General features: G+C 56.0%; 4 protein-coding genes across 4 annotated transcripts; all 4 read left to right on the forward strand.

Moving 5' to 3' along the window:
- Positions 1-1,462: 1,462 nt before the first annotated feature.
- CH63R_01002 (uncharacterized protein) lies at positions 1,463-1,882 on the forward strand (the record flags this gene model as incomplete). The annotated part of the gene is made up of 1 exon (XM_018295977.1): positions 1,463-1,882. One exon carries the CDS (start codon positions 1,463-1,465, stop codon positions 1,880-1,882), a length of 420 nt encoding a protein of 139 aa, XP_018164339.1.
- Positions 1,883-7,737: 5,855 nt separating this feature from the next.
- Positions 7,738-9,425, forward strand: CH63R_01003 (uncharacterized protein; the record flags this gene model as incomplete). Its single annotated transcript, XM_018295978.1, has 4 exons — positions 7,738-7,816; positions 7,869-8,110; positions 8,159-8,929; positions 9,009-9,425. The coding sequence occupies 4 exons, from the start codon at positions 7,738-7,740 to the stop codon at positions 9,423-9,425; spliced, it is 1,509 nt and encodes a 502-aa protein (XP_018164340.1).
- A 1,750-nt stretch (positions 9,426-11,175) lies between these two features.
- Positions 11,176-12,699, forward strand: CH63R_01004 (Cellulase; the record flags this gene model as incomplete). The annotated part of the gene is made up of 1 exon (XM_018295979.1): positions 11,176-12,699. The coding sequence occupies one exon, from the start codon at positions 11,176-11,178 to the stop codon at positions 12,697-12,699; it is 1,524 nt and encodes a 507-aa protein (XP_018164341.1).
- A 984-nt stretch (positions 12,700-13,683) lies between these two features.
- CH63R_01005 (uncharacterized protein) lies at positions 13,684-16,332 on the forward strand (the record flags this gene model as incomplete). Its single annotated transcript, XM_018295980.1, has 4 exons — positions 13,684-13,770; positions 13,897-14,115; positions 14,174-14,892; positions 14,946-16,332. 4 exons carry the CDS (start codon positions 13,684-13,686, stop codon positions 16,330-16,332), a joined length of 2,412 nt encoding a protein of 803 aa, XP_018164342.1.
- Positions 16,333-17,531: the final 1,199 nt, after the last annotated feature.

A 17,531-nucleotide genomic window follows, 5' to 3' on the forward strand; every position in this document is an offset into this window, starting at 1 on the left:
GTGTCGTCACGCATTGATGAGGAGGAGGAGGAGGAGCCGGTGCAGAGTGCACAACTAAAGGGGGGGGGTGAGGGCTTTGGCCGCTAGGAAAGGCGTGGATTGATCAACTCCGGTGACGGCTCTTCTGCGCGATACCATTGACATCGGGGCGGGCAAGTGACTGAGTGACAGCCGTTGATGGAATTCTTCAAGGTGTGTCCTAGGATTCGAAAAGCAACGCACGCTGTTCGTATGGCCACCATTGAGCGCCATCCGGCGTTGTTGATGTTGTCGGTACGCGGTACGCCATCCCTCCATTGCCCCCCCTTGTGTTCCATTTCGGGGGGCCTGGCCGGATGGGGTTAGTTCCCCGTTCCGTCCGCTTCTAGGCGACCTCCCAAAAACTGATGGTTGTCCGGTGCCGGACCCGCTCGTTCGGCGCCCCTAATGCCTCCCATACGTGAGTCGTCTTCGTCTTCGCCCAGCAATCCTTGAGCCCTTCAATACAACTTGCATGTCCTTCCCGGGGAACCCCGTGCCTGGTTTATCACTGCCTCTGTACGGCAAACACCCTGAGTAGGAGAGATTGCGCAAGGCAGAAGACTGGTAAAACCCGGGCGGTTCTTGGCAAGTCGCAATGGGCCATGGCTACGCACACCATCGATCCTTAGCCCGGCGGGCAGCCCTGGCCTTGTGTTGGCGGCGACAAGCGAGAACCCCTTCTTGTGTCCATCGGTACGTACGTTCAGCCATCTCTTCGTTTACAGTGTAGACATTTGCCTGGCAGGGCGCTCGATCAATGTGATGCTACTCTTGGCAGTGAGAATCATGCTTCTTGTTCCCGAGCTTCCATCCTGAGCCTCTCCCGACAGCTATGCCATGGGCTAGCACACCTTCACAATCTTGGCGATCTGGCCTGGCTCCGGGTTTTCTCACCGAGGGCCCTCTTTGAGATTAGCCGACCATGGTACAGCCTAGACCGGGCGTAGTGGGGTTGGGCTTTGCGTCCATGCATCTGTTATCGAGTATTCGTTGTCGGATCATGAACATCGACTAGTTTTAGGAGATCAGTCGTTGAGAAAGTTGTTGGCCGTCGTGTTGCCTGGTACCGACGTCACAGGTTGACCGGGGGTCTCCTCCAACGCACGCCGCAGCCATTGTGACGATGACAACGAGAGCCGGCTGGCTCTGCACCGGCAGCAGACCAATATCAGACTCCTTCGCAAGGACCCTCAGACAGACTCACTGTATCCGCAACATCGACATGCATCCAGCGGAGCATCTCTGTAGCCATGAGTCGATTTCGGATCCCGACAATGCGGTTGCGACCCTTCCCCGAGTGGCACCGGGTTCTTGACTATTCCAGAAGCGGTATGCCCTGGTCGAGTTGGAATCTCTCTGCTAGCCTAGGCGAAACCAAACACCATCCGTTCCTTTTGAGCCATGGAAATGACACGGTCTCCAATTCGTAAATAGTGCAAACATGCCTCGTCCTCTCTCTCTCTCTCTCTCTCTCTCTCTCTCTCTCTCTCTCTCTCTCTCAGAGGACGTCTGGTACGGATTCGGTTCACAGGCAGGCCAAAGGGGGAACAAAACCCCTATTCGACTTGGGTTTCCAGAGAATCGATGCACACCCTCGATTCTTGCGACTGAACGTGTGAATGTCCGCGACGTCCTAGGTTTTCTGCCAGGCGGAAATGAAGTAAGCAGCTGCAGATGCACGTGCCGTGCAGTGCAGCGCAGGAAGGCAGTGCAGCGCAAGCGTGAGCGCCCCAGTCCCGCCGAAGACCGTGATGCTTTTGGCACAAAACGAATCCGGGGGGGTGCGATTCTGCGCAACAACCGATTTCCTGGCGTTTTTAGCCTGACCGAAGAGCACGGGCTAGCTAGTGGTGATGGCTAAAAGTTCGTCAGGGTAAGAAACGACGGCAAAAGAGCTTGCGTCTCGGGCTTCAAACGTTCCACCCTAGCTTCGAAGCAACAGCTCCAAGTGAGACATTTGCGAGATAACGGTTATCTGTTGGAAAAGGATGCAGGCCCATACCTATTCGAGAAAGTGCATGTTGCCCATGATCGCGCAGAGATGCATCCGAGCAACGTCTCTGCGCCCGCTCTGCGTTTTCTAGAAGCTCTTCCGAAGGCTGCAGCACCCTACCAATACCGACGCCGACGCAAGGTCTGCGTCATGGGCTTCTGCTGTGGACGACTTCCAGTCAGTGGGACCAAGCGAGTCAAAGTTTGTTTCGCTGTGGTATCTGCCTGTCTGTCTCGTCGTTGCAGGCCGACTCGGTCTTGTGGGCAACCTTGCGGTTTATCATAGGTGCTGGGCTGGCCGACAGAGAAGTCCGTACGCCCGCGAGCACGGGAGCCGGGACATTCCCCGTTGTAGAGGTGGCGGAACACAACGTTGCTCAACAGTATCCCCCCCCTGGCTGGCAATGTTAGGGCGGGTTTGACGGTCCAGGAGATGCGCGTTGGGTCAACAGCATCAGCCCATGGTATCTTGGACAAGTCGCGGCCCAGATGTTGATCAGATTGCCCCTGTCCTTCAGGTTGTGCTGATGACCCAGTGACGGAGATCCTTCTTCTCTGGTGCTATCGCTTTCGAACCTGCCATAACAAAGGTCTGACAGGACTTAACCGAATCGATGATCGATAACGATTACAGCCTTAGCTCATGTGATGCCGGTTGAGCATTTTGACTAGCCAATTGCCTACTTCATTATGATCGATTGCTCTTCGACCAGGGCAGCGAGGATGTGTGTAGATGTTGTAGGAGAATCGTTGGGGGCGAGACGAGACATGTCCAAGATCATCATCTCAATGTCCGTGCTTCTCTGGATGCAAGAAGGATGTCCCTCGCTCGAAACTGCAAGGCTGCATATGTCGGCATGAGCCTGGCCTCCTCGTCTACCAGTAGAGCAGACCTGTACTTCGTATGTAGAGCATGCTCACCGGAGAGCTAAACGAATCCCAGTAACATCGCACATCATCGCTCAGCGAGCGGGTAGACGATGCTGGTTGATGGTTCAACTATAGTTGGTGGGATTCGTCAACGAGATTACCGGGTCGGCGCCTGCAGGCACACTATGGAATGTCGGACCAACTACGTACGGATAGTGCTCATTAACATTGAAGAAGCAGGTGAAGACGCTTGCTGTGATGACGGACGCTTGGCTGGTGGTGGTGATGGTTGCGCTGGTGTGTTGCGGGGTGTTCTGCCAGGGGTAAAAGGTGTGAGTGGGATAGGATGGGCTGCCTTCTGGCCCGTTGATTGATCGAGATGTGTCAACGCTTGAACAAGGGTCTTCCAGCTCCTGGGTGGGCAGCAGGGATCGCGGAGGTGCGGGTGCCTTTCCTACCGCGTTGCGCAGTGCAGCGTCGGGTGCACCCCTATGTCAGGCACATTTTGCCAACCGGCGCCCTGATACTTATGGGTGTGCCTCATGCAGAGTGCAGGCAGGATGGTTTAGAACCTGCAGCAACGGGCCTACGGTTCGAAGGCGCCGAGACGCGGTTTGAAAATTTGCGCCCCCTTGGTCAACAGTCCGGATGAAGGTTTGCCTGCCAGACAGTGAGGGGGGTCGTCAATCTAGGGCTTCCTAACCCAGTCGTGGAACGCACAACCCCTTTCTGTATCACTGACGACCAGAAACAAGCTGCCTTCTCCTGCCAGCAAGCACCCAGTCCTTCTCCAAGCCTCTCTAGCCACGATGGTTGGCCGAGACAAGCGAGGGGAAGCACGGCCCTAGCTTTGTTCAATTGGTGTGTTCCTCCAGTGGCATTGGAGACCGACAACTCGATCTGCAGAGCAGGGGTTTTGTATGGGCACTCGAACGAGACAAAACGACCACTCAGGTCGCTGCAATCGCTTCGTGATCACTGAGAGGCTCGATGATGGTGCGCCACGCGACCGCTCAGAAGCAACTGCATTGCCGTATCGCATCCTCACTTTGTCAGTGGTGTCTTTTTAGGCTTGTACTCATGGCGTCATGTAAATAAATTCGGCGTTATAGATGGCAGAATTAGCGCCGAGTGCATTTGGCGACTCCTCCTCCAACCCATGAGAAAACCAGCGGGTCGAGATGGCTTTCGAAAACCCAGAACGATGGTAAGCCAGTAACGTACCCCAGGGGAGGCTATATCTTCTTGGCCGGCAGGGCTCTTGACAACGCTCCGTTCGGCGTACCTTAACCCATGATGGCAAGGGGCTTAAGAATCGAAGCGGCTGGCAAAAAAGTACTCGGAGCAGCCTGGTTGTTTGCATTTGTTGGGTTGAAGCCCGTCTAGCCCAACTCCAGCGGTTGACAGCGCCAATGCTGCTATTCTGTGCTGGCAGGGAGACCTCGTCTTGGTGGCTGGAGCTGTGGGCTGGGCTAGTAAAGAGGAGGTGTTGGCTTCGCGAAGCCGCAACTACACAAGCTGCCGTTCCAACGCCACTGCCATCGACTAGCTACCAGAACCGGTCAATGCTAGTTCAACGGTGTCTTTAGTCGTCCGATACTAACGAACCACCAGAGTCTGTTGGATTGTTGGCTTTCTGCGGCATTTCTCCGACAGTCTGCTTGCTTCTGTTTGCTTCTGTTCCCCTTGTTTGCAAAGTCGAGGAATCTGCAAACAAGCTGGGGCTGGATTTTGTCTCCTCTTCAGCTGAGCAAGCGAACAAGGCAATTTTCAGCCCTAAACCTGGCTGTGTGCTGCCTCTTTCCAACTCTCAGTGTGTGTGTGTGCGTGTCATGGCACCATCGGTTCAGGGTGGGTGACCATGTCGGCCTTACGAATGCGCAAGTGTATGAGCATAGGCGAGAACAACGTTCGGACCCAACAGTAGGCCAACGTGGCAAACAGCCATCAAGCCATTGCAGCTATGTTAGTGGCGGCAAAGAACCCGATGGACAGGTTGATGTGTTGTTGTACAGAAGCACAGCGAGCGCCAATTGCCCCATTTCCTCAGTGTTCCGTCTGTGCATCCAGAGGTGTCCGCACGTCCTCGGCACTTTGCCAGCGTCGCCGCGGGATGACGAGGGGGGCTGGGATGGCTTCAGCCTCCATTTGGCCAACTGGGACGCACTAGCCACGCGGCCGCTAAAGTAGTTGTGTTGACGGAGAAGCCAGAAGAAGCTGTATCCGATCGACAAATACGGCCCAGGTTACACCTCGGCGTCGTGGTGTTCAGGGCTAGAGTAAGACATGTGGCCGTATTGCAACCCGAAAAACGTCAATGAGAGACATCTGGTCGGCAATGTCTTACCCGCCGGCGTGCCGAGGGGGCGGGCGATGATGGAGGTTAGGGATCTGAGTCAACTGGCGGTCGGCGGTGTATCCGATACGTGCCATACTAGGACATCTCAGCATCGATATCGACATATCAGACCTTATCAATAAGCCCCGAGGTAGACGCATGGACGGTTAATAGAGGCTGAGTTGGGGTGATATCGGTGGGAACGTTACTGTTAAAGAGTTGGCTGGTGTCCGCTGACAACACACGACGGTCGACAGCCACGCGCAACGTGCTTCGCTTGGAAAGATTTGGTGAAACAAATGGAGTGAGGTCAAGTTTAGAAGGAGGGAGAAGACGGGCCCCCCCAACGACCACGGCGGCAAGAGCCCGTCACATCACTGGACGCTCAACTAATCAGAGGTTGACACTGAAGGGCAGGAGATACGTACCCCCGATCTTGGAAAACGTCCTGTCCCCCCATGGCTTGATCCTCCCACAACGTACGCACATATTGGTTGCGTCGCTCGCCCACGCTTTCGAGCTGATAAGTCCGTATTCGTGACATTCGTTCCCCGATCCAGGACAAATTCGACAAATTCGACACAGGCAAACAGAGAAAAGGCCCGGGACCGGTTCCCCCAAAATCCGTAGGGACGCTGGTGAGAGAGAACAGACCGGATGAACGGTATAACTTGTTCCCTCGACTGCGGCGGAGGGGCGGACAGCAACCAAGACCAACCAACCCTGATGACGGCCAACCGGGACCATTACCCCTCGAGGGAGGGAATCAAGCTTGTGCCGTGCCCCGCGCGTGATACAAGCCACTGATGAACAAGTGATCAATCAGAGCGAGGGACTGCAAGCACAATTCTTTGCCAGTCGAGGTATTACACGACGCCCCCAGAATGTTTTCAGCACAGTCATCAACACGGGCTGTGCGCGTTGTGAGTGGTGAATGCTTAAGCGGGACTTGAGAGTATTAGTGGACAGTGCTGAACATGGCTGGGCGAAGGTCCACTGAATACCCTCGCTGAGGCCTGTCCACGGCCATCACTGGGCGAGAGTCGTTTCTGGCCGGCGGGGCCATGCGATGGGCTTCAGGGTGTGCATCCGCACCGGCTGGGTCCAGGAAGCCAGCCCCGGCCGCCGATATGGGTCTTTTTTTTCCTCCTCAAGTCCTCTGCCACTTCAACTTCCTCCCCTCTCTCCAACAACTATTCACACGCCACCTCAATGCGCATCACCCCCCCTTTTCGGCCCCTCCTTTACCCCCCTCCCTTCTCTGCCACTTCCACTTCTGGCGTCCGCTCCCCATCCCACTCCTCCTCCTCCTCCTTCCCCTTCCCGGTCCCTGGTCCGCATCCACCCACACCCTCCGTCCCAGACTTTGGACTCCAACAACTCAACTAGCAAATCCCTCCTGTGCCTCTGCCATCCTTGGCCTGGTCCATCAATCCCTCAATTTTCATCCACACGCTAACCTCTACACCCTTGCTATGAGGTCTGTCGCCTCCCCAATAGGGCATGCGGACGTCGATGCATCGCCTCACGCAAAGCACGCAGAAAGGGCTCCGTTCTACTGCTGTAGGGTCGCGACCCGGAAATGGACATCGGGAATTTCCTACAAAGACACCCTTCATCGTCAAACGCGTCCGCCATTGGCCCTTGTCCACCTTTGACTGCCCATGCTAGATCCAGAGTTGGTCAACCCATCATACGCGAATTACCCGTTCCCGAGTCCTGCCTGGTCCATGGATTCGTGGTACCCCAGCATCTCTGGCCTGGACCCTGGGACCAGCGCCGCGACTGGTTGAGCTGCAAGACTGCGCACTAGGTAGACCGGCCGAGAGACAGAGAAACACCCGCGCCCTCAGCAGCACCTTGAACTGACGCTGCGCTGCTCCCAGCCCACGCATCGCTGTAGTATACATAATGGCGTCCCACCCACCTGCTTCTTGCCTCCGTGCCCTCTTGAACGGTTCCGGCGCTGCTTGTCGTTGATCCTGCTCGAGTCTCTCCTTGATACCACGAGTTGCATTTGCTGTTGCTGCGGTACCTCGATCCGCCCTATCAGCTTCATATGCGGACCATGACGGTATCAACATAGCCAGAAGCCGCCGCCTCGTTTTGCCGCACACACTCTGCTCATCAACTTGCATGCCGACGACCCTGCTCAAGACATCTGAGCAGAACCCACGTCTTCCCCGCGTCCGAGCAACCACGATTCTTGGACTTCAGCGGGACTGAGGGCATCCTCTTAGAGGCACTGGGTGGCATATCCCCTTTGCAAGCTCAAACGCCCCCCCCTCCCTCACGAGAAGACCGTCGTCTTCCTTCGAACATCCGCTCGACTACTCTTCGCCCTAGCAGATCACCGCCAGCGTTATACAGCGATATATCGATTCACTATCCGGCCTAGACAGGGAAAGGTGGACGACTGAGTGCCCGTTGCTATTTTAGTGACGATTGAGTGACTGTGGATCTCTTGACCAACACAGTCGACGACGACACAGCCTGCTTCCAAGGCACCTGCAAGTATGGCCAACGAAAGCCTAGCCAGGGGAAACTGCCCTGCACCGTTCTTAGCAATGAGCTTCTTTCCCGACGACGAAGGATGTAAGTCTCACACATGACACATTCGATGAGACGGGTTGTTAACACCGAGCAGTTATCGAAGGCCGGCTTTGTCAAAATCTCTCTGCGACTTTGCAATGTTGCTTGCCCTGCCCTCTCACCGACTGGGTTTACCCCGACTACTTCAACACGCTGACAACGGCTGCCAACTGGGTCTGCGTCGCCAGCGCCGCCTGCTGTCTCTTTCTCTTGGTCTCATGGGCCGTCTTGCCCGTTGATAAGACGTACAGACATTACTTGAGTATCTGCTTGACAATAGCAGTGCTCATCATGAATGTAAGCAATTCGGCCTCTGCGCCTGTGGTTCGTCACTGACCTTGTCAGCTTGGCTTCGTGGTTCCCCTCGCCGACCAGCCAGAACAATGTTACAATGCAATTACGCCGCACAGCATGAAGTCTAGCAAGGTCTGTGGCGCATCTGGTGCATTCCTCCTTCTCGGAGGCTGGGCCGGTGTCATGTGGGTCTTCCTGCGATCGTTGTCCCTGCATCTCCAGATCTGCTGGCAAGTTGTCGTGGGTCGAAACTTCATGATCTTCGCACAAGCCACAGGATGGGGTATCCCCCTCATTGGCATTGTCGTTGCCCTCGTCTTCAGCGGCGTGTCGTTCCGCTTCGGTGCCACCTGTCACATCAACCACAAGAACAGCCTGGCAGACTTCTGGATCCCTCTTCTGGTCTTCGCTGGTCTCACAGTCATCATCCAGTTCGCCACATTCGGATACTGTATCAAGGTTTACCTAGCCTCTCTGGCCGACAACAGTGCTTCGACTGAGGGATCAAGCTTGCCGACATACTCCAACAGCGTTCAGACCATGAGCCCCCGTCAGGCGTATCGACGAGTGCGACGCGTCATCCAACTCCAATGGAGAGGCATCGCTATCGTCCTCATCATCATTGCCGATGTTATTTTCTTTTCCGTCGTGTTTGTTTTCCAAGACAACACGGTACAGGCGGTGCACGACGACCAGAGTTTTGCTCGGGACTGGGTCTCGTGTCTTGTTCGCGAAGAAGGCGACCGAACCAAGTGCTATGACGAGTCCAAGTCGCTGGTTGTCAACGAGGCAACCATCACGGCCGTCTTGATTCTCCTTGCGGTAAGAAGCGATCTGCGCCTCGCGGCCCAAGCCTCGTGTGCTCTTCTGTATGTTAAACGGCTCGCTGACTTTGCTTTAGATGAACGGCATCTGGCTGCTTTTTCTACTGGGCCGCTGGGCCATGGTCCTCGGCTGGGTGGACCTGTTCTCCTCCTGTCGAGGCAGAAGCAAGAAGGAATTCGTGTCGGTAGATGCCCGATACGACGTTAAGAAAGATACCCGTGCGTACGAGATGCTATCGAGAGACTCGAGCGCTGTTGTAACACCAATTTCCCCAGTCAAATCACCCGTTGTAAGTCCCAATAGCGGACGAAGAACCCCCGATTACTTTGGGCAAACGGCCCGCTACCAGCCGCCGACGCGGTCCTTCTCGAGCCCTCGGCCGCCGCAAACACCACCAACCTGGGACGCACGAGCAACCTATGCACGGCCCGAGTCGCGAGCCCGAGGAGACGGCTTCGAAGACATGAATCCACTTGGGATGAACAGGATATAATGAGACGACACAGTTGATGACGATGGAACGAACGAAAAACAGAAAAAAAGTACATAAAGATTAAACGAAGAAGGAGAGGAAAGAAGATCAGACGGAGTTAACCCCGCCTTTCAACAAGCCTCAACTTCAAACACATATCCCACGCACCAGCTCTCAAACACAGGCGGCATGTTCGGTCGAATTATTCGGATCGACCGTGTTAATGATCAGACATCAGCCCGAATCAAATGATGATGTAATCCGGAGAAGCTACCGGGCTCACCGGCCATGTCAGTATGCCAAAAAACCACAATGTAATATCAGCGTCGGCGTCTCGGACTTATTTAAGCAGCGAAGGAATGCGAACGTTTTTGAACCCCACAGTTTGAAGGTTAAAAAAAGGATGTGAGAAGGGATGTTGGTGGCAGGAGCCTCACTCCACATCAGTCTCGGCGCAACGGGGCGGGAAGTGCGGAAGGAATCATGACGGACGGATATGTAGAAGCAGTCGAGAGTCCGAGAAATGGAAGAGTCACACGACAGTCCAATGCACGATCGCCTTGTCAAGTGCCACCTACGCATGACATGCAGCCTAGGAGGTGGAAGCAGAGGGAAATTGCCGAGTGAATATTGGTGTGCGTTCGGGTGTGGTGGGATGGGCCCGTCCGGAAGATGCGGAATGGACGGGTTCATTACTGATGCATGGAGCGGGCCAAGCCAAACAAAGACCAGCATCGGAATGGAGCGCTGCCCATTGAGCCAGTGCCATGTCATATATTCCATGGCTTCCGCTCCGGCTTCTTCGGAGACGAGGACTTTATCGGTTTTATATGATGTAAGCGGGAATGCGCTGTTCAGTTCGGCGACTAACGGACGACCTCCCATCCATGTGTCAGTGTATGTGTATGTATGCGTGTCCTACGATTATAAGTAGATTATGCATCCGAATGGAAGAAGGTTTTTGAGTTGACGTTATTTTCCAACGTTTCGACCTCCTCCAGCGCAGTTTTATGAGAGAACGGAAATGTGCATGAACCGACAACAGCAAGACACTACCAAACGAACAGTTGACCCTAGCTTGCACCCGAATGCAGTCGACTTGACTAGGGGTTTTTCAAGCTACCTGGCCGACAGACTTTTGTGAATGACTTGATCCAGACAACACGACAAAGAGACCAAGGACGTCTGTCTAAGCACTCTTCCAGCTCGCGGACCGGGTTGGGCTGATTTTTCATTTGGCTGAAGTAATACGGGAAGGAGGGAAAACCGAGAGCGAGATCACCCCAGACGTCGGCGGAAACAAGCGATAAAGAATCCTGCCTTCCCCAAACACCCACCAAGACGTAGAAGACTTGACGACGAGTTGATCTACACGGTATCGTTCGTGATACTCGCCAGACCGAGTGCGGAAAAGGAACGGAGAGACTACCAAGAGACGAAACGAGCACCACGACCCCGCTACACACACGATTGGAAAAACGGCGTTTTGACTGTGCGCGTGCGTTTCCGGGCACGTGGCTGACAGCGCGCTTCACCTTCCGTCTCATATCTGGCCGAGAAGGAAAGAAACACTTTCAAGAAGTAAGAAAAAGGGAGAGTGCTGGTGTGGGTGCAAAGTCACGAGCTATCGGCGTCAACGGTACAAGCTCAGCCAGCTGCCGCTGGATACAAAATAGTGGAGCAGATCTCCTTCGAAGACCCGATCCCGATCTGTACTCTCGCAGTGGAGTCGGCACTGCTTCTCGGAATATCAGAAATGCCGATGTCCGACATGTTCCACAAGCTCAACCCCGGCTCGCCGGTCAGGGTTTGGCGCTGGAGCTCGGGACGTCCCCAACCTGGGGCGCGGGTTGATGACATCGAGCAACCGAGCACTCCGCCAGCCAGAGGCGGTGTCTACCTTCGGAGCATAGACGAATCTGCGACAACCGATCATGGAGCCTCCACCGGCCTCTTCTTCCGCAAGTTATCACAGTCACCATCACCGTCACATCCTTCAACACACTCAGGTTTAACAAGAAGGCGAACCTGCCACATCGGCTTCGTCAAGCTCTCGCAATTTAGAATGTTCCTCATCCTGACCCTCGTCTTCCTCGGCGGCTACGTCCACTACCTATGGAAAGCAGAAGCCGCCCTCGGCGTCGCCTGGGTGCCCGATCCGGAGGCCAGACTGTTTGAGCAGCGGCCGCTCCTCCCCCCCATTAAGGAGACCAGCATCGACACCTACACGCTGCCGCTGCACACAAAGGGCCGCGACGTCGTCGACGAGGAGGGGCGCCGCTTCAAGCTCCTGTCCGTCAATTGGTACGGCGCCAGCGATGAGCTGAACGTCCCCGGCGGCCTCGACGTTCAGCACCGCGACGTTATCGCCCAGACCATCCGTGGTCTGGGCTTCAACAGCGTGCGGCTCCCCTACAGCGATGAGATGGTCATCACCAACCCGCCCATCCCCGCCGAGCTGCTCGCCGCGAATCCGGACCTCGTCGGCCTGAAAGCCCTCGACATCTTCGAGGCCTGCGTGACGGCATTGACCGACGCCGGCATCGCCGTCATCGTCAACAACCACATCACACACTCGACATGGTGCTGCGGTGCCGACCCCTGCGACGCCCACTGGGCCAACGATCACCTCGGCCCGTTGTGCCGTATCAAGCAGACCGAGGAGGACTGGATCCAGCACTGGGAAGCCATCATGCTACGTTTCGTCGACAACCCCCGCGTCATCGGCGTCGACCTGCGCAACGAGGTGCGCGGCGTATGGGGCTCGATGACCTGGGACAAGTGGGCCACGGCCGCCGAGAAGGCCGGCAACCGGCTTCTCGCGATGAACAAGGACTGGCTGGTCATCGTCGGCGGCACGGAATCCGGCAACGACCTCACCGGCGTCGCTAAGCGGCCCGTCATCCTGGACGTCCCGGACCGCGTCGTGTACTCGGCGCACGTCTATGCTTGGTCCGGCTGGGGAAGCCTAGAGGGACGCTACTCCAAGCGCAGCTACGCGTCCTTCGTCCAGTCCATGAGGCACAACTGGGCTTACTTGGTCGAAGGCGACCAGTCGCCCGTGTGGGTTGGCGAGTTTGGTGCGCCGCACCGGCCCAACATTGGCGACGCCAACTACTGGAACAACCTGATGCGGTATCTCAAGGTGATCGACGCCGACTTTGGTTATTGGGCCGTCAACCCGCGCAAACCAAAGGACAATGTCAAGGAGACGTACGCCCTCGTCGAGGACGACTGGGTCACGCCCGTGCTGGATTACAGGATGAAGGACATGGTCGAGATCATGCGGGCCTAGTGCGCCTCGCAGTTTTGGCTGGACGATGTCCAGAGTAGCGGTCAGTGTTTCTCGGAGTCACTTACAGAGGAGCTTTTGGCAACAGTATGCATTTGATGTGAAGGAGAAGGTGTACAAAAATCGGCGTTATGGATTTTTGGTTCTTCAACCGGCACTGGATTGGGAGTGCCAGCTTCGGATACCCGGCTTTTGGTCAGGCACGAGCTAGACGGTCACTGACGACGATGTCCGAAAAGATTCGAACCGTTGTTACGGGGTTTGAGACGAGTGATTGAGTTCATGACGCATAGTTTAATATACACACGGGTTGTGGCTCAAGTCAGTGCTACTCTTTGTCCTTGGGCCACAGGCTGAATGATGAGGACGGATTTGAAACAAAACCCTAATGCATGCACGTGTTCATGGCTGCTGGAATGAAGTTGAGAAGCATCGTGGAAGCGCCATCTGAGCAGCATTTGAGCAATGTCAATCGCATCAATGCGCACTGGAATGTGCTCAAACATGGGCCCCCGTGGGCCCTTTCTTAAATTCATCATAACTTCCCCTCATCAGCTGGAATGTCTCCTCACCGGCCGAGCTTTCCCCCGCAAACGGGCTTACTGAAACAATCAACCCCTCCAGACAAGCAAGTACCTGCTTAGGTAGCTGCATAGCTCCTCATCCTCTATCGATAAGATAACGCTGGTTGGTGCAATCGATAAGGACAAACGAAAGTGGAACCACCTCCCCGCGCCTGCGTTGGTGGGTACACATTTGGCGACAAACGGGACGGAAGGGAAGGCATAAGCTGGGGAGGGCAGCGGGAGAGGCCATTCCGCCCGCCATCTTCACACACCAAACAATCTCGACATTTCATCCTTCCTTGTTGTGTTTGAAGCCGCTCTCCGCAACAGAAGAGCGCGGATCGCAGTCGAGCAATATCTCCGGGCGGATCATATGTCGCGCGCAAAGCACAAGGGAGAGGAAGACTCCGAGGCGCGGTAGATGGCGGGTCGAAAAGGTCAGCCTCACGATCGCGGCTTCCGCGAGGTTGTGCTAGGCGGGTGTCAGCCTCAGAGCTGCGTGGACCGGGTACGTTCGGCACTGCGATTGTTTGGGATTCTTTGGATCTGCTCTTGATAATCCTTCTCGAGAGCTCTCTGTTCCCCTCCCCGTCTTTTGGGCTGGCCTGGTCGCAATGCTAACTTCAGGGCGCAGTTCGGCGATGGAGCCACCGAGGTGATCCGACAACGCGAACGCGACCACATCAACATGACCGAGACCGATACGCTTGTGCAAGGAGTTCCGACCGGTCAGATCGTCACTGGTGTTGAGGAAGAGGTCGGCGACGGCTCGCAGGTGCCGGGTTTGGAGAGGAAGATCCCGAAGATGCCGTACTTCAGGAACAACCTGACGGCCTTGTCGCAAAGATACAACGTGGGTGGCACCGTGTCGGGGGCTCTGAAAGACAGCTGACCCAGGTTGATTTTTCCAGCTCTACTTCGCCGCCTACGAAAACCGAATCTTTGTCTACCGTCCCAAGGGAATCCTGAAGCAGGCGCTACCCCGCGAGCCGGATCTCATACTGGCTACGAAGCCCGACAAGGTTGCGCGACACATTGGCGGAACGCTTGACGGACGTTTTCACCATCAGATGAACCACATCGCGACTGGGTTTCTGGGCAGGGAGGAGGTCCTCGTTTCGGTCTACGACGACGGGTCGGTCTTTGCATACTACACCAAACACATCGCCGAGTACACGGAGCGTGCATCGTCCGGCTGCAGAATCCCGAACCCTATACCGGCGCCCTTTTTCCGTGAGAATGTGGGGTCATCGGCATGGGGCATCGCGATCCACCAGAAGTCGCGGCTCATCGCCGTCAGCTCCAACAAGAGGGAGGTGACGGTCTTCGCCTTTGGACTCTCTCACCTGCCCGAGGCTATGGACTGCCGGGAGAGGCCGAGGGAATTTTGCGAGAGGTCGGTTCTTAAGAGGAAGCGGAATTGGAGGATCTGCATACCCTTAGGCGATGGGGGTCACAACATCCCCAACATCTCCCTGTGGGACGACCATGAGGGTTTCGCGGAAAAGGTCGTTGCGAACGATATCTACGGCACGACCTGGATCCTCGACATCTGGAAAGTCGGAACGGCGCCGTTCAGGATCTCCCACAGGGCCAACGTCCAGGGTCAATGGGCCTTCCGCAACCCAATGTAAGTCTTGCTGCCCAGTCCTCGTTGACGTGTTTACTAATGTCGAGGGTTAGGGGCTGGGGCATCGTCGTTCTTCCCTATGAGAGTTTTCTGCCTGCAAAGTCGGTGACGGATCTTCTGGGCATGAAGGAGTCGGACATCATGAACGCGAAGAACCCCCACGCGGGACGGTGGATCGAGACTCAACGGGGCCTCGCGTGCGTTCGCGACCACCCTGGTGAGCCCGTGGCTCAGAGCTTGCCAGAACCCGAAACTTTTGGGAACCAACACCCTCCAGCGACATGGTTGCAACCTCAGCAGCCTGCCTTCCTAGCAGCCATCCTAACGGGCCAGCCGTTGCTTGCTCTACCTGCGCCCCCTCCGCCGCCAAACGAAGGAGGCGGGGATGATTCTGATGACGACGAGGGGGCACCTCTTGACGCTATTCCTGACCCTCCTCCCGCCGCTGCGGCACAGGACGCTTTATTCTTCATCCCCGACCATGAAGAGGATGGGTGGAGCGAGGAGGACGAGGAAATTCCGAATCCAGCATGGGAGGACCTGTCATCTGCTTTCGATAGTGAAGACGACGACTTATCAAGTTTTGCCGGTGTGTTGGGAAACAATAACGATGCGAATGAAATCACCTTTATCGAAGAAGCGATGTCCGCTACAGAAGACGACGTTGAAGCCGATGAGGCCCTGACACAGAGTTTGCGTCCCGACGGGATTCTCGGCTTCTTCAGACGCATGGCAGACTGCGACCTCAGCGGCTATAAAACACAATGGTTAGACATGATTTTCACACCCCACGACGGTAAGACATACGTCTCGCCGACCTCGGCCGTCGACCGCATCCAGTACCTACGCCGGCCCATGTTTAAGAACCGAAACACCAAGCAGCAGGACCGGAAAGCCCTAGAGGAGCTCGGCAGACGGTGTTGCATCCTGCGGACGTACGAGGAGGACATTGAGATGCGCAGCATCAACCCGGATGACGGCGCCGCCGTCTTCTGCAAGGACCCCATCAGCTGGAACTACCCGCCGCACCCGCTGCTGCGGCACGCCGAGCGTCTCAACATGATCGTACACGTGCCCGAGCTCTCGCTCGTGGTCATCGGGTCCGCCATCGGCCGCGTGATCCTTCTGACCCCGACGCGGTCGCGGTACTCTATTCCAGGAGACGGGTTCAGGCTGAAACAGGGGTTCCGGATCGACTGGGTTTTGCCAAGGCGGTCAGAAGAGAGGTCCGTGTGGCGGCCGCCTCGTGGGCTTTATGGCATTGCCGTTGGACCGGTACAGGAGGGCGGCGCGACGGGGTGTTTGCTGAGGCCTGATAACGCGCCCGCGCCGTCGCCAGCGTCGAGACGGTATAGGCTCATGCTACACTACCGTGACCACACCATTTTAAGCTACGAGATCAGCCGGGACGAGGGGAATGAAGATGTTCTAATCTTTTGAGAGCCAAGACTGCAGTGGTGGCCTTGAAGTCCTCCGAGCCGGAGGACTGCGAAATCCGGCGAGTTGAGGGGTGTCGTCATACACAGCAACAACACTTTGGGATGGTTCGAGGTCTGGTTTAACTCAGGAAGCTTTCACAACCCTTAGGGAATATGAGAGAGGCTTTTGGGTCGGTTGACTGTCATTGTTTTTTGCTTGGGGTTTTTCTGTTACGGGCGACATGGCGTTTTGCGGAAACTCCCAAAGGGGGTCTTCTGATACCCTGGCCTACCAACGAGACCCCCATCCCGAGGTTTCCACAAGGGAATGGGGGTAAAAAATCGAGAAAGATAGTTAGGCTATTTCTTTATTTTCTTTTTCGAAAATGCAACGAGACATGAATACGTGGGATCGGGTGCAAGGCCCGTGGCCGAGTCCGTTTGTGTCTGCGCTTGGAGACGTCTTTCGTGAGAGGGTCGGACTGGACCGTGGGCCGTTTTGGGGGGGAGGAAGGGGTATGCCTCCTGTCCCTGCGAGGCACGAAACGACCTTGACCCCAGAGCAGAAGCCGCCGCCGTGATGGAGTTGTGATTGATATCAGAAGGGGGTGTGACCCATTCCATTCTCTCCTCCGTCAGCCGGCTGTATTTTGAGAATCTCCGTCTTCTAGACCAGGTCTCTACACTGATTCAGGCAACACCTTTCAGGTGCCCTTCTCTTCGTCGTGGAGTCGAGGCGGAGGAGAAATTGCGATTGGGCTCTGTCGCGTCGAAACGTGGAGAGAGATACGCCCCTGAGCCAAGATGAATGAATGCTCAAACCAGGCTGCAAACCTTTTTGTTCATCCGACAAGGTTACCACACGCACCGTCCTCCAACTCTGCTCGCGATTTGTCGGGACGATATCCGCCGAATGGAGGCCGTGCCGGATATCACGGGTCATCGTCCCATCTAGACGCCCTCCTCTGTGCTCGCCTGCCCAAAGACCGCCGGGATGCGGACGGCCCACGAGATTGTGTCAAGAAACCGGGTCCTCATCTTGTCGGGAAGAGCGCATACCAGACATCTTGCCGCTGTCATCGGGGAGACTCTGTCGAGCTGGATCCCGTCGACGAGGCAACCACGATAGCCGCGCAGATCGGCTCGGGCAATAGAAGCAAGACGGGTGTCTCTCAAAAGTTCTGCGTTGTGTCGTGGCGTAGTCTTCTGTGGATGCAACGT

This window comes from Colletotrichum higginsianum, chromosome 1, assembly GCF_001672515.1.
Source record: "Colletotrichum higginsianum IMI 349063 chromosome 1, whole genome shotgun sequence".
Taxonomy (NCBI): Eukaryota; Fungi; Ascomycota; class Sordariomycetes; order Glomerellales; family Glomerellaceae; genus Colletotrichum; species Colletotrichum higginsianum.